Source organism: Lupinus angustifolius, chromosome LG09, assembly GCF_001865875.1.
Source record: "Lupinus angustifolius cultivar Tanjil chromosome LG09, LupAngTanjil_v1.0, whole genome shotgun sequence".
Classification (NCBI taxonomy): domain Eukaryota; kingdom Viridiplantae; phylum Streptophyta; class Magnoliopsida; order Fabales; family Fabaceae; genus Lupinus; species Lupinus angustifolius.
The window spans coordinates 14656294-14673185 of NC_032017.1; the positions used below are offsets into that span (position 1 = coordinate 14656294).

Consider the following 16892-nt stretch of genomic DNA (forward strand, 5'->3'; position numbering starts at 1 on the left):
TCTGACTTGTCTAAATTAATTGAGACCAATGATTTAAATTGTGGATCATATCACTTGATACAGCCGCAATATTACAATTGAGTTACCGCCGCAAACACATCACATCGTAATTGTGGTGTGACAAATAATTACAATGTTGCGGTCATATTGCGCTGTAACAACCGCATCGGACTGCATCCAGACCGCATCAGAATATATTGAATTCAAAAATATTTTTTTAATTATAAAATAATTCATACCAACGACCCTAATTCACATCGCAATCACAATAATCACAACTGTTACATAATCATAACCGTCTGTAGGGCCCGTACTACATGATGATACTCAGGTGTGTTGGCATGATCAACGATAAGTATTTAAGTAACTTTATAAAAGAAATTCTTTAAAAAACATTTGTTTTAAGAAAAATCAATTCTAACATGCATGCTTGTTTGGTTAGGCTTTACTAACAATGTTTGTCCGAAATTTTAGCTTTTAGATGTCAGTTTCTCACAACATGTTTGGAAAATCACTTTTCTTGATAATCCAAAATAAACAGGCCCTTAAACTACATGAGTTTGAACTGAAGTTGTCAACTTGTATTAATAACTGACTCCCCATTATCCTGCATCATTTTCTACTCTTTCATTGTTGAATCATGTTGATGTTGTACATGAGAAATGATCTTTGATTCTGATAACTAACATGAATGGTTGCATGTGCATCTTTGTATTTCTCCTTCCTATTCTATTTATAAGAAAGTATTTCCAGCATCAACATCAGCATCTGTAACATGATAATGCATCATAGAAAAGCCAATTTGGTCATAGGATCAATGTGACAACTAACAAGGCTTGCTGCCATATACACACATCTTTCTGTTGTGGAAGATAATCTACGCACTGCATCAACACCTTAAAACATGCGTAGATGCGTTGAAGCTTTCGCCATTTCATCAGTCAAGATGCCAGTGTTGTTCTTGGGCAGCTATCCACGGTGCAAGCCAAGATGTCCCTATAGTCCCGTGATATTTTGAAGGAGTCATAAACCTTTCCATCTCTGCTCTTCTTGTACTCAAACAACAAGTTTGAATGATCAAATGCTGTTAATTTTACAAACCCATGATCATAGTCTTTAAAGATACTCCATTTGGTTTTGAGGGAAGTAAATGTTGAAAGGCTTGCCCCTGCACCACCAGCAACAATATGTATGGTCCCATTTAAGGTTCCCTTATAGTGGTGTTTCTCTTCACTAGTGCAGATATTCTGTTGAAACCCATAAAAAAAGTACATCTTAGTGAAGGGAATGTGCATATTCATACTTAGTTGCAGGTATAAATGATGATATTTATGGCATATTGGATGGTAATTGAAGAAAGGTCATAATAATATGCTGGAAAATCAACTTTTGATTAGCAATGTACTGAACTAAGCATTTTAAGATTTACATAATGCTCAAATCTGGGAGTTGTGTTCTAAATGCACTTGGTAACCCTATATTCACCAAAATTTGGAAGTAAGAAGTGTGCAAGGTTAAAGAAACCTGGTATATAGGGCATGTCCTCTCATAATTGTGCACGTGGCCATAGATGGCAATATCAACCTTGTATTTCTGCCAGAGCTTTTGAAGGCTCTCTCTCCCCATTGGTTCCGCAAATGATCCCTCTTCAGCATAACAGATACAAGAAGAGTAACCAAGTACCCGATGTGCGAGAAATATTAGCCACGGCTGTTTCTGTCTGTCAACCGATGCTAAACAATGCTCAATGAACTTGTATTGTTCTGTTCCCTCTCTCCAATCATGTTCAGTGTCAGCAATGCAGAAGCGAAACATGCCATAGTCAATCGGATACCTGGTAAATGAGTAAAAAGTGTAACTTGTTCGAAGTAAGTTATACAGTCTGTTGAGCATTCTCACCTAAAGATTTGATACCAAAACATTGGTGGACTAATTTTGAAAATCATTGCAATTATTATAAAGATAGTTTTTTATAACTATTTACTAATGTCATTAAGGTATCATTGCATTCCAAATTGATGTTTTATATTGTCTTTTGCTTCCTTGAAAGTGTATTTTATCATTAACATGCAGAGTGAACCCACCTCTCATTAATTTTCACTCACATTCTCAGTTGAAAATTCGAGATCACTTGTTTTTTTAGCGAAATCCTTATTGATTATTGTATCTTCACTTGTAAGAATCATTGACCACAATATCTTTTATTTATGCTACATGAATTAGTTTTTTCATTAATACATTTTGCTTGTGCTCAAATCATAGCTAATCTTTAAACCCAACACATTACAACCTTTCTACAAGGGAGTGGAACCTATGAGTTACTAAACAAATTGATTGTCTATAGAGGTTAATTTTACCATACAAGACTGATTAATTATAAATTGGATGGGATTACAAACTACAATACTATCTATCATACCAGAACTTAGCCCTGTTCGAAGCAGGGACGTAGAACATAATCTGTGCCAATACACCACATTCTCCACCAGAATCCATGTTCTCGTAAAAGGATCCTGTCCCAGGCCAGTCTCGTTCATGGTTCCCACTGTAAAGACAGAACACAAACATAAGCATAAAATATGACAGAAAACAAGTGCTTATTTGACTAAATTTCGAGGTGGCTATACAACAAAAAACCTTGCAATCATGTAAGGCACTGCAGATGCAATTGGCTCAACCTGTGCTGTAAATTGATCCCACTGAGAAAGGTATCCATTTGCATAGCTTATGTCTCCAATATGGAAAACCATGTCAATGTTTTCTAAGTCTTGGATAAGCTGCTGGGTAGTGTTAAGTGAGCCACGCTGGAAATTGTTGTATTCATTGGACCCATCAACTTCGTCCTGCGTGGTGAAATACATATCAAATACACAGAATTGCATAATAGAAGGATTAAGGTTCACACTAAGGAAAAGAACTCATAGGCATATTAAAAAAAGTAGAAAGTATTTCTTGAGGTAAGCAATTATACTCTTAATATACAGCTAGTTGACATTTCAAAACCTAAGCAGCATCTTAATGAAAGAGTAAGAGAAGTCTTATCTATAAGCATCCAATAGAATACCCCTTCGCTTTTTTTGGCTACAGAATATCTTTTGGTTTTGTATTACAGATTAATAATTAAAAAAGACTAAGCAAGATAGATTATACAATATTATTTGAGTCTGAGCATTTCATAATTTTAGATACAAAATTATCGGCATATGTAGGGATCAAGGCACTGCGACCAATGTCACTGAGAAACATAACAGATTCAGTAAAATGAAACTTTGGCAGCATACTTTGAGATTAGTTCAAACCTTTCCCATGTCACCAAATATGGCTACACGTTGTAAAGACTTCTGCCCAGGAAAAGGAGCTGCTCTAAATTGATAGTTTTGACTCCAAATATATGTCCCGTTGTTTAATCTGTGTCCTATCTTGTACTCATATCTGCACAAAAAATGAAAAAGGTAATTTATGATAAAGAAGGTGAAACAATAACCTGAATGCAAGATTTGTGAATTTTGTTGTTGTCATGTAACAGAATACTAAAAATTAGATCAACTAAGACACTTCAAAATAGCTTATGGAAATATTTTACATTCTATTGGGCCAGAGTTCTTTCAGATAACTGGTGTGTATAAATCCAGGATCACGCCATCCCACTGTTCTTGCTGGTGCACCTGTTTATTATAAATTGATAATGTAAGCGCTTGACAAGTAACATTGACAAGACGACTTTCAAGAAGTATAAGCTTAAGTGATTGACGGCTGTGAAGCATAGAAATTTTAATGAAGGGCTGTGCCTATGTATGTGTTTGACAAATTAGGATGTTCCAAATGCAATCCAAATCTTAAAAGAAGTACAAGTGGAAATATCAAAATTGGTTGTGTTGCCCTTTCTGTAATGCTTCTTGTGTTGAAGGGTATTACATGAATTTGCACTTCAACATGGGCACCCTTAAGATTCTGTTGTGCACTGAAACATATGGCAGGTTAATGCTCATGACCAGAAAAGAAGCATTATAAATTATAAAAACACCCTTCAACTTTTCTTGAAGTTTTTTATCGCGAATAATCCTATATCTGAGACTAACTAATCTCTTAAAATGCAGAAGTTCCCATTATAAGATATTATACCTCAACTATTTAAATTTAAAGGCAAGACTTTGCTTACCACACAAGCTGTCCTTAGTGAAAGTCAGTGTTCCAGCAGGGGAATGTATATGATCCCCTCCTTTTGGACCCCATTGAACCAAAGGATCGGCTTCATTGATCCCATATCCACTTGTCCATGTTACAGTCATCTGATTTTAAGGTAGAAAAATAAATGAGAGATAAAAATAACAACTAAAAGAGATAACACTATAAAACAACAATGCTGGATACTTTCTTTCTTCATATACCAACTTCCATATGCTCTTTATGTCATAAATCATAATCATCGGTGTAGTTTTTTGCAGTCTAAGACAGAAGGAATTGAACTTACCTCATTCCACAGCTTTCCCATTGCCAGGCGAGGGTAAACTGGTGCATTTGGATTTGCAAAAGATATTTTGTTTGATATTGCTACTACCTTTGGCTATCATGCAATAAACAATAAGAGACTGCATTTAGCTATATATATATACATCATGATTCATGATAGATGAATAAATAAAAAGTTTCAGAGGGTTATAATATTAGCACTGAATTTATAGGATTGGACTGCATCCAAATTAGTGATTACAAAATAATTATCAATGTGATGAATCAGTGAGGTTCTGTTAATGTATGTGCATATACCCTTTATGTTGTATGTTTGTTCATATATTTAGTTATTGTTCTATGCATATCATTATAACTGTTAGGGTCATGGACCGAGGCCAGACCTAAGAAACGTCAGTTTCGTCCTATAAGAATGGAACTTACTGAAATTAAATGATTGCGATGGAATTCAATTGAACACATGACAACAAATGAATGAAACCTCACCAGAACGAGAACATTATTCTTATCAAGCTCAAAGTAAGAAGTAATGTATAACACATTTCATTTGGAGATTATTGCTATAATTAGAACCATGTTCCTTTTGGTTTTGATTCAATTATATGTATATTCAGGACAGTATTGGACAGTAACATAAATATATGTATTGATCAATAGCCTGATTAAAGTAATCAGGGGACAAGATTGCCTTATGTATAAAGTAAGTTACAAAATGAATTTTTGAAGAGTTTCATCCAAAAGAAAATATGAGTTGTTATTAAAGCAGAATAGAGCTGACCAAAAATAAAACAAACAGCAACAGAGAGGGGAATAAACGATAACTTGGTCAAAACGTAGCCAGAAAATTGTGAGAATCTTACCAACCACTTTGAAATGCAAAATCAGATTAAAGAACGGCTTACATTTGACAAGCCACCAGAAAACATTGCAAATGAGAAATCTGATCTCTGATTAATCAGCTGAAGCTTCAGAATCCCTTTTCCAGTTGCACTGTACTGAGGATTTGAGTAATTTGCATATTGATACTACATAAAAAAGGAAACATATTTAAGACCATTCTTTCATTAGTTTTGGTATAGTCACTACAAGAATATAGTACATGTTACATTTCCATGTACCTTAATGGGTGCAGAACACAAAAGCGGTGGATAAACCCTGCGGTTTTCCGCTGGGCACGCGGAAGCACTGAAATTCACAATATATCAAAATAACAAGTGTAGTTTGATTTAACACGAAAAAACTAAGACATTTCAAATAAGTTTTAAAGGCTCTATATTGTGCAGCCAGTTTTCATGCTAAACTTTCGATGTGAACATATTTTGATGAGAGAATACCCAAACTTATCCCGAAGAAAAAATGTTCTCCCACCCAATTTAGTCTCTGATAAATGAAAATTCATAACTTGATCCTCGAAAGTTAGTCATTTTCAAAACAAATTTTAGAGATATGTTAATCCATACAAATGATTACTTTGACCTTCATTCAATATTCTTAGGCACCAAATTAGATATTTTCATTTCTCGGACAAAATTGGGGGCTCTCTTTTTCTTAAGGACGAACTAGGGTATTTATTCTCGTTTGAATTCAACCTGAAATTTGAGGGAGAGAATACACCAATCCAATCATCAATTGATGGAATTGGAGAACTATACTCCAGGGTTACCCATTCTGCAGTTTGACCCTATAAACCAATTCATTAAAATTTGCATCAGAGGTAAAATTTATGCAAGATAGCAAGTAAAATAAACAACCCAGAAGTAAAAAGATTAACTAATCATCAAGGAAACATAAAATTTACCCAGTGATCAACCTAAATAAGGTGATTTGATGGTTAGGGAGAATGGGTAGAGTGAAGGAGGTTGAGGATTCGAGTCTCACCCACAAAAAATACTAACATACTAACATTTGCCGATAAAAAGAAAGTGTTAAACTTACTTGTAGCCCAAGAATGGGTGGAGAAACTTTGATGTGAGCAAGGTCAAGAAGGGATAAGCTTGCCCTATGAATAGAAACTTTTGACAGAGGATGATCTCCATGTGACCACACCAATTGCAGCACTGAACACACCAGTAGATATCCCAAGAAGACAAACTTGGAATCACCCATTTTAGTTTTCTGTTTCAGCATGTTTCTGATTAATTACAGTAACACACCAATGTGTGTACTTATAGTTATTCAAACTAAAAAGGGACCCATTTTAGTTATCTTTTAACTGAACACACTTGTTGAGGAGTGTGGCTAATGGCTAACCTTAGTATCATGTGGCTCTGAAACTCTTGTCTACTTAGAAATTTAGTTATACCATTAAACCAACACCTTATATAGTATATATATTATTTATGCTACTACTTATTCTTCCCCCATCATAACAAAAAAGTGAAAAGATAAAAAGTTTAAGCGACAAAGAATATGCAAAGCAACTAGTGGTTTATAAGGGGATCACATCTTTTGTCCTGTAATAATATGTCACTCTATAGGTTATAAATATATAAGATGAGACAGAAGATGTATTTAATAATTAAACTTTTAAATTAAATATATTTTTTCATCAATTATAACTTACAGCACATGGAAATAATATAAATATACAATATGAGACAAAAGATGTCATCTGGTTTATGACAAATAGATGTTTTTAAGTGATATATGTAAAGAATATGGATTTGTTTGTAGAAATCTTAGAAGGGGTTCTGGTCTTTGGGCAAAGATGTCACTGTCATTATAACTTAACTTTTGTATGTATAAATAGAGCCAATCATGATGCCATAGTTAATAGTACAGTTTTCAGTTACCTAACCTTAAAAAATATAGGGTAATATTCCAGAAGAAATTACAATGAAGAAAAACCACTCCAAGAAATTGAAAATTTTGTGGTAAGAAACAGCATGCATATTATTTACCAAGTGATTCATTTGTATAGAATATATTGCGTAGAAAACAGTAAAGATTCGCAGTAGCATATTCGGAATGATCAACATTGTTTACTTGGGTTCGACTCTCGGCTGCGGAAATTTAAAAATTTTATATTTATAAACTTTTCCTAATGATTATTCTTAAGGTTGTTCTTAATTCTTATTTTATTATCGTTCTTATTCCTTGTGTTTTGTAAAGTGAAGGAGAAAAGAGTAATGAAAATACACAATCCATGAATAAATATAAGCATATCCAAAAATATCAAAATATTCTTAAACATCAAAAAATCCAGAATTATTACAAAAAATTAAAATTGTGCCGAAACAAAAATTTAAAAAAATAATTGAAAAATTATAATTGATTTCTAATATTTATAAAAAATTATAACAAAATTTTAAATTTATTAATAAATAAGTAATTATTTTTAATATTTTGCTAATATTTATTGTAAAATATAAAAATGTAGGTAGGTTGTGGGATCCAAATAAGAATGATGTTTATCATTGTGGGAAAAAATAAATGTTGTTCTTATTTTATAGGGAATTATAATAAATTATAAAATAATGTATGAGACCCAAATAAAAATAAAAATATATATTATATTCAGGATGATGAAACTACAAAAAGTATCCCTATCAAATTGTTATGTTGCATTTTCACCCACGTCCTAAATCCAAGTTTAACAAAATACCTCTACGATATAACACGGGCAAATTTATTTCTTTTATCCATTACTATGAATTATAAATACATACAATTTATAATGTAGTAGCAATATATATAACTAGCACGACAATAAAATAGTAATGCAATATAAATACAAATTATGATAATAATTAATAATAGTAGAAAATATATTCTATATTGTATATGTTCTTTAGTTTTGAACTGGAATGGTTGGTATCGAGTACCCGATTAAATGGAGATGGTCAGAAGTTTCGGTCGGTTTGTTGTTTGGGCCTGTCGGGAGAGGTATCTGAAATAATTCTCTACCGATCAAGTCAATATGGAATCTCTGGAGAAAGAATGAGAGTAAATAAGAGAAAAGTTAAAGTAAGAGCAATACGTGTAAGCAATAAATGGGGGAATGAGAATTAATTATACTCTTTGTGTGACATCCTCTATTTATAGAGCATGAGGTTGCTGATGTGGCATCTAGCCATTGGTGTATACAATGGGGATATGTCGGGTTGTCCTTGTTCACCCTACAGGCCTGTAATTGTTGTATTGTCGGGGGCAGGTGGAATGTGCAGACGACGTGACATGTGGAATGTTAACTCACATTTATGACGAGTCAGCGACGCATTAATGGCGGGGTCAGAGGTCCATTAAATGGCGAGTCATAGGCATTAATGGCACTTCAGAAGCATTTATGGCACCTATGGTGTGTTTGGCCCACCTAAGGCGGGTGAACAAGGGAGGGTTGGGTTAGAGCATATGTCCAAGGTAGATTAGAAATAGTCCGGATTTATCTGGGGTGGAACAGTTGCCCCCAGTTTATCAGGTCAGTCGAAAGTGGACTGGGCTGGTAGGCTCATGGTGTCCCGATCTTAGGGCTGGGTAGCACCTAGGTGTAGGGGTAGGTCATGATGGTTATTTGCTCTTGGTTGACACACGGAGGGTCGATAGTGTCCCACTTGGTAACCTCGGGTGTTTAACTGACGCGTCTATTCGTCTCAGATTCTCCTTCTCGTTTGTTGAGCCATCGTTGGATCGTCCTTGAGTGGTTATGGATGGACACGATGAGCTACCAGGTTGGGCTTCGGGTATGACTTGGGCACAACCCTCCTCCTATAAATAGGGGTTATCCTCTTCATTCTTCTTCACTTTTCTTTTTTAGAGAAATCTTCTCTTGCCGAGCTCGCGTAACACTTGAATTCGACCATCAACCTTTTATTTCTATCAACATTTCTGATGCTCAATAATTTGGTGATTCCTTCCTCTCTTTCTTTTTAGAAATATATTTTTTCGGTCATACTAATGTTAGGCGGGGTTTCTAACCCTAACAAAGTGGAGATCATGATCGGACCTCCACCTCTTTTTACTAGCACTGCTCTTTACCAGCGTCAACGAGCCCGACTTACTTCTGGCTCGGGTAGTAGTAGGTCCCCGTCAATGCGACCAAAGCAGTTATCCCTGACGGCCTTACTGCGCCACCTGAGAAAGAAGAAGGCAGGTAGTAGGGCTGCCTTGGTGGACTGGGTGGCTTTCTCAGAGAAGTGGCGTCTGGTCTTGGATAATATGTCCAGTTCAGAGTTTGACACTTCTTCTGATGACAAGTCTATCATGGGGTGGAATTTTACCGATCACGTTGATCAATTTATCATCCCGAAGGTATGATGGGTCCTAACTCCCACTACTGGTGGATTGACCAAGAAGTTCTGGGTATCCCATCTTTCATCCCTCCGGAGGTGCGTCCGATTGTGGATGTGTTGACATGCTCGGCGAATGATATCTAGTAGATATACTCCTAGAGAATCATAACTGGTGGAGTTTCTACATGTATGAGCATGTCTGCCGGCGGATAGGGGTAAAGATCTATTTTGATGGGTGGTACACCAAAATACTTCAGCATCTTCAAGTGGCTCCTTCCCAATTGCATCCAAACTCTTGGGGGTTCATCCGAGCATTTAAACTGTTCTGTGGTGTTATGGAGTGGCCCTGCACCCTCTGATTGTTCTTCTGGATGTTCTGAGTGACCCATAGCTCGAACAAAGATGAAGCTAGGGCTGGATGCCAAGGATGGACGTCTTTGCAATCTCGGAACGGTCACACCCTTTTCCTTCCCTTCGAAGGATCGGTAAATAACTAGAAAGGCAAATTCTTCCGCGTGGAAGCCTGAAGAACGCGTCATACTTGGGCATATGACCCCGCCAACGTCTCTTTTTCCCCTTTTCTTGGAATGGGGAAATTCACCAAAAGTCTGTCAAATCCTTTGGTTTTTCCTACGAGTAGCTGGATGACCGAGAGAGGATGATGACAGATGAAATGTTATCCTGGATTGAGGAGGGACGGTGATCCCATACTATAAGATTGTCCAAGGCGATCAGGTGTTTGAGGAAGCAGTCGGTAGGTGTCCGATCATATATATCTTGTAATTTTTGTTTACTGTAACATTTGTCTAATTTGCTCTTGTTTATTTCTTTTAGTAGCGGCCATGGGAGATCAAGCTTGTAACACCCCAACCTTGACATACGACCCTAAGATCCATGGATTTACTGAGCGTATCACCTATTAAGGTTAAATACCCCGTGCAGTATTTATTCCCCCTAAAGGAAGCCTCTGCGACTCGAACCCAGGACCTCAGAGACTTATAGCCATTGATTCCATTGAGTCGATACCACTAAGCCATTGGCTTAATAAGTGACACGCTCAGTAAATTCATAGACCATAGGATCGTATGTCAAGGCTGAGGTGTTACATATGAGACTCAAATAAGAATGAAAATATTGTTCTCTATTGTTGATGTTCTAAGTGAGCATTTATTTCAAGGGATGTTGGGCTATTCTTATGAAATAGTTATTCTTAGCAAAATAATTTCCAAATCTTTTCAATCCCACCCCAAAAATAGGTATATTATATTCTCATCATAAAAGCATGATGAAACTACAAAAATGCCCCGACCAAATTGTTATGCTGCATTTTCACCCACGTTCTAAATTCAAGTCTAACAAAATACCTCTACCTTATGACACAGGCAAATTTATTTCTTTTATCCATTACTATTAATTATAATTACCTACAATTTATAATGTAGTAGAAAATATATTCTATATAGTATCTTTTTTCATTTGTATTTTTTTAAAAATATCAATCTACTAAACCTTAAATATTTTATATAACAATATTATAATAAATAAAGAATAGTATTATTCTATTTATTTTTTTAACTATCACAACAAACTTTTATATTAATAGGGGAGGTCAACTACATAAATCCAATGATGTCATTATACTTTATTATAAATAATTTTCTTTAACAAATCATTGATTACTAATATTTCGTAATTTTTTTCGTACAATTTTTATTGGTTTTTGTTTTTCTAGAATTGGACGAACCTCCATTTGATTCATTTTCCTCATAAGAGTTTCTAACGATTTTCTCGACATACACTCAAATCACCTGAATCACGATTTTATTGTCTATTCTATAATATGAGTATTTTTGGGATATTTTAAGAATTATGACATATACTTCAAGCACAAGCACAATTCTTAAAATACTTGGGAATACCAATTTTTTAATACTACCAAGGCTATCCTATCATTCATTTGTATAAAAACTAATCCATTTCAGGGTGTATGATTGTCTCTTTCAACAAATGTCAGGAACTGAACATTTGACCTTTTGACCACTTTATAAATCTAATAGAGTCCTAGATTACTAGACCAACACCTTACCTTTTTTGCAATGAAAATAACAATTTCAATAATAACATTACTATAAATGTAATTTTATTGGTTTAAACAATCACTAACATTACCTGAAGATAAATTTAGAATAAACCTTATTATACGTGAGATCGAACAAAGATCCTCTCGATTAATGAAGAGATAAGTGATTGTTTTTACTCATATTTTTAATAATAAAAATATGATTTTATGAAAAACAAAATGATAAAAATGTTATTACATATTACTTTTTATGTGTTATTATGTAGTACTTGTTTCTTCATTAATATGGATCTTACTCTCTTATCTTATCTAAGCAACTAAAACCTCCCATCAAAATTTTCAACTCATTTATCTTATCTTGTAACCTTCACTGCACTCAGATAACCAAGAAACTCGAAACTGGATTCATTTGGTTGACACCCAAATTGGTCATTACTTCAACAACACTCTCAGATTGAAGCTCACAAGACAAGCTTCCAATGATGCATTACGAGCATCAACATAAGGTTTCATAAACCCAACCTTCTTATCCAAACAAACTCTATAAGTCTCCTAAAACAACCTAAAGAAATCTACAAGACTACCATCATTCCTACTAATCTCAACAAGCACCCTACCCCACCCGGCAAATTGTACGAAAATTAACTGGTCTTAAGCATGCATTTGACTAGGGCAAAAGGAATGGCAGCAATGTTGGCTCACTTAATTGACTCGAATAGAGATTACATGTTTCAAACAATGTCTCATTCTTTGTCTTAAACCAATCAAATATTACTATATGAATAAAAGAAATATATTTAAATACAAAATGTAATATTTTGATTGACTGAGATAGAGACTTAGCATTGTTTGAGATAAACAATCTCTATTGAATTGACTCGGGCAATGGAGGTAACATTTCAAAGTCGAAGATGATTGGATTCTTAGTAATGCAAGTTATTAAGCAAGGGACCTTAGGCTATTCCTATTGTACCCAAAAAAATGCGATACTTTCTATTTTTAATTCTTTATAGATGTTTATAATGTGTTAGTATAATAATTTAAGATCTTATTAGATTCTAAAATGACTAAAAATTATTTGATTTTTGATAGTAATATTTATTGAAATGAAGTCGTTGATGGCTGTGTCCAATAAAATCTCTTTTGCAAATCTAAATGCACCAATTAAATCACATGGCATAACATCTTGCTATCGTCTCTTTCGGTTGTCATTTTTATATTATGTTGATAGATTTTCTTTAAATACTTCTTTCATTTATGAGAAGCGAGACTAAGGGTAAGATTTAAGAGACAACTCAATTTCAGATATTAAATACTTCTTTCATAAGATATGAAATAAAAAATATTAGCAGTACTCGCACATCAAATTTAAGAGATTATTCAGTTTCAGGAATATTCAAAATAAAAACTTACATATAAAAAGGGAAAAGTTTCTTGGGAGAAATGCAAAACTAATCTCCAAATCAAAACACATAATATTTTTAACCTTCCATACTAAAGTTATAATTCATAAAAAGGACTGAAAAATAAAAATGAAATGTTAAATAATCATTTTCTTTCCTTTTTTTTTTTGAATTATTCAGTATCTTGTAAGATTATATAAAGATCTAAAATATTCATAAAAGTAAACTAATTAAAACTTAGGGAAAAATCTTAATTAATTAACCTGACACAAACACAAACCGTTGGATGTGTTGTAAAATCATAGAATCGTTAGAGATATGGCGCGAAACGCAGAAATAGTTGTTCACAGAATGGAATCGGAAATTCCCGAAATTGTTGCAACACTTCTCTCACCAGATTCTCTCACAAAACCCTAATTTCTCATTCCTCTTCGCTTTCTTATTACCAACTTTGTTTCTTCTCATCATTCGAATTCAAACCATTACTGTTCTTAACTGCAATCCTCAACATCAAAATAATATTTCTGGAAACAAATCCCTTTCATTCAGTCAAGTGATTTTTCAGGTACCATTCTTAATCCAAAATCAATAACTTTTATATCAATTCTAATAGGTTTTTGGCTCCTGGATCATGGTTTTTTTATACAATTTTTCCAATTTTGATATATATTTTTATGAACATTTTATTTACACGTATTTATTGTAAATTATAGATTGGAACTGATGGATTTCTGATTGAACCATGCCATTTCTGGAAAATGGAATTTAAGCGACATGGCATATTGTGTAAGTCATTTCGAAATTCTTCTTTTCTTCTTTTGGTAAATATATAATTTTGCCTTTTCTGCTGTTTATGCGTGTTGTTGTGTTGGACGTGTTTCTGAATTTCTGTGGCCCTTGAATGAGTCACATAGTTTTTTGAAAAATTGGCATCTTGAATTGAACAATTCTCATGAGTCATGACTAACAATCAATTTCATTGCATTTGTATTTCTTGTATTATTTATATGTATGTTGCAAATGTATACAGGAATGGAATAAAGGATTTGGCTTTGAAGCCCTTGATTATGCATCAATTTTTTGAATTTGGAGTTTTTTTAATGTGATTTATAATAAGGGTTTAGGGTAATACATCACGGTAAAAACTGACATATAATCTGCTGCTAAATGTAAACGGGAACATTTACTATTAGGTGCACATGTATGTTGTACTCTTGCTCTTTTGTGTTTTCTATATGAAGAGTTGGAGGTAATATGTACTTCCAGATTTTCACAGTTTAACTGTTAGATTTTGATGTAGAATTCATTTGTTATTTACTATTTCCCATATGACATGACAATCCTGAAATGCTTTTACTTTCCTCACTTTACCTATTTTTCTTATCTCTTCCCTCTTTTGTTAAAAAAATAGTAATTTAAGAACATTCAATTAACTTGGAATTACTTCAAGTTTTTTATTTCATTTATCCGACACTGACATGGGTGAAGATATAATGTTTACCTTCTTAAAGTCAAGTAAATGATGTGATGAATTTGGGACATGGCAAGTGAAATTCTAAGCATTCAGAAACTCATGCAGGGTTTCCAAAGGGGAAGGAAGCAGCAAGTGTTCATAAATCCATACGGAAACTATGTATACAGAGAGAGTTGATCATAGGATAAAAGATAAGCATGGAAAAATATGTTCAGAAGCTATTTATGACCTTGATAGCAGTAACTATTCTGATTCAAAACTTGATTTAATAGATGGAAGTGGAAGTACTATTGGTTCAGAAAGGCAAGTAAATATCATGAATGGAGGTGAAAGTGGTAAGAATAATTACTCTGACACTCATATCAATGGTACTAAAAGCATATCTGCCTCAACTAGAAGATCAAGTTCTTCCTCTTCATCAGAATCATCATCAGATGGTTTTTTTGGAATGGATACATTGAAGTTCACCACATCCGGTGCATCAACATCAAAATCTGAACAAAATTATGTTTCTAATAGCCAGAGCTCTTCTAAATCCGAAGTTGATAACATACCTCCAGTTTCCATTTCAACATTTCAAGTTTGCAATAATGTCATTCACAACCAAAAGGATATGCCACCAACTGTAAGCCCTCCAATTCAAGTTATGGATCGATCTGGAGGGTTTGATCCTGCTAGGATTCCATCTGCGGTCTTCGATATAAATACTAATCCATTGGAATGGAGTCTTGCTTCTAATGAGTCATTATTTAGCCTTCATGTAGGGGACAATAGCTTCTCCAGAGATCACGTGTTTGGTGAAGTATGCATGTCACCAGAATTTACCAAATCTGGTGAGACAAATTTGTTTACCAGAACCCAATCGGTTATAATAGAGGAGATAGACACAGCCAGAAATAGTGTCAATGTCGAGAATCCACAAACAGTCGAAACATCAGATGAACCTTTTAAGGTGGAAGAAGAAAGGCTCAGTGAAGACCAGAACGAAATCAAGAATTCAGATCAAACTGCAAGTTCCAAGTCATCCAAGGTCAATGTGTCTAGTCTTTATCACGAAAGTGAAAACAGCTCGCGCTCTTTTGCTTTCCCAATGTGAGTCCATTTTATTCTTTTTTTCCATTTTTCAAGACTAGTCCATTTTATTATTTAATCCACATACTTTCTTTACCCTGCATGTCAATATAATGTTCTTAAACTGAACTATCCAAGGAAGCAAATATACATATGTCCGTGCGGACATGCTTATGTTTGTTATGATTAGGTCTTGCACATATCTTTTACAACTAATTTAGAGACGAGCATATGTCGACAATTTTCTCAGTGAACTAACTCATTAGGACATGCTTGTATAGATATATAAAATCTCAGTGCTATTATCCAATCAATGAGGAATATACCCTTTGTGCATTGCAGAAAGAAGCGTCCACGGTCACTGTGCTACTGTTCTAATTGTAGCTGGGCGTTCTGTTATAAATGGCCAACCTGCTGCCATACAAGGCCAAGCTGTAAGTGTTCGAGTTGTGGCTGGGCATGCTGCTATAGTTGGAACTTTAGCTACACGAAAAGCCATGGTCATGCCTCCCCCCCTATGTATGTTCCATTCTCTTTACCTATGTGACATTATATGCATCTAGCTGAAAATCTGCTTGTGTTTTTTTGTTTTGTTTTATGCTAGATAGTTCCTTTTCCTTTCGATCTACCATATACTATCTTACTCCCTTTAATCATAAGTATGCCCTTGTCAACTCTTTTGATTTCTGCTCAGGCTTTAAGACATTATGACATTCTCAAAATGTTCTTTTAATTCCAGCTCAAACTGTACAAGCATTTGATTTTAATCTTTGGAATTATTGCAGTTTGGCGGAAACAAAAAGAAATAGTTCGGCGAAGATAGATGTTCCTCAACCGCAATCATATAAACAAGATTCACAAACTACTAGCAACTCTACTGACAGTAGTTCCAGTTGTTTACAGGTTAAAGAAGCATCTAAAGTGTCTTCCAAGTCAAGTTGCAATTGGTTCCATTGTTTTTCTTGTTCTTCTTGTACATGCAAGCCTTGTTGTTCAGGGTTCAAATGTTTCTGCTAAGTCAATGAGTTTTACAAAATTTAGATGCCTCATTTGTTAATAGTTACTACTTTCTTACTTAGGTTTGTGCATATGCAAAGGATATATCTTGGTTAAACCTTTCTTAACTTTATATGTGCCACCCTCCCCTTTAAACAAGTACCTTTAAC

General features: G+C 34.3%; 2 protein-coding genes across 3 annotated transcripts; one reads left to right on the forward strand and one right to left on the reverse strand.

Annotated features, from left to right (window-relative positions):
* Positions 684-6639, reverse strand: LOC109355737 (probable inactive purple acid phosphatase 1). The gene is made up of 12 exons (XM_019598938.1): positions 6406-6639; positions 6060-6151; positions 5589-5655; positions 5373-5495; positions 4472-4564; positions 4160-4289; positions 3584-3665; positions 3300-3432; positions 2638-2843; positions 2420-2545; positions 1525-1834; positions 684-1247 (listed from the first exon to the last, which is right to left on the reverse strand). The coding sequence occupies exons 1-12, from the start codon at positions 6595-6597 to the stop codon at positions 942-944; spliced, it is 1860 nt and encodes a 619-aa protein (XP_019454483.1). The 5' UTR covers positions 6598-6639; the 3' UTR covers positions 684-941.
* LOC109355924 lies at positions 13433-16804 on the forward strand. 2 transcript variants are annotated; one of them, XM_019599212.1, is made up of 5 exons: positions 13433-13746; positions 13895-13967; positions 14693-15747; positions 16069-16245; positions 16512-16804. In XM_019599212.1, exons 3-5 carry the CDS (start codon positions 14813-14815, stop codon positions 16741-16743), a joined length of 1344 nt encoding a protein of 447 aa, XP_019454757.1. In that variant the 5' UTR covers positions 13433-13746; positions 13895-13967; positions 14693-14812; the 3' UTR covers positions 16744-16804. The 2 variants fall into 2 exon arrangements, with proteins under 2 accessions (XP_019454757.1, XP_019454756.1); XM_019599211.1 differs by having other exon boundaries at positions 14761-15747.

What these genes read in the sequence shown, in the direction of transcription:
- LOC109355924 (XM_019599212.1), top strand. Translation starts at nt 14,813, where the DNA reads ATGTATACAGAGAGAGTTGATCATAGGATAAAAGATAAGCATGGAAAA. An exon ending in CGCTCTTTTGCTTTCCCAAT is followed by an intron (nt 15,748 to 16,068) that starts GTGAGTCCATTT and finishes TGTGCATTGCAG; the next exon opens with AAAGAAGCGTCCACGGTCAC. An exon ending in GGTCATGCCTCCCCCCCTAT is followed by an intron (nt 16,246 to 16,511) that starts GTATGTTCCATT and finishes GAATTATTGCAG; the next exon opens with TTTGGCGGAAACAAAAAGAA.
- LOC109355737 (XM_019598938.1), bottom strand. Translation starts at nt 6,597, where the DNA reads ATGCTGAAACAGAAAACTAAAATGGGTGATTCCAAGTTTGTCTTCTTG. An exon ending in CACCCATTCTTGGGCTACAA is followed by an intron (nt 6,152 to 6,405) that starts GTAAGTTTAACA and finishes ATTGGTTTATAG; the next exon opens with GGTCAAACTGCAGAATGGGT. An exon ending in TATTTGGTGACATGGGAAAG is followed by an intron (nt 2,844 to 3,299) that starts GTTTGAACTAAT and finishes TTCACCACGCAG; the next exon opens with GACGAAGTTGATGGGTCCAA.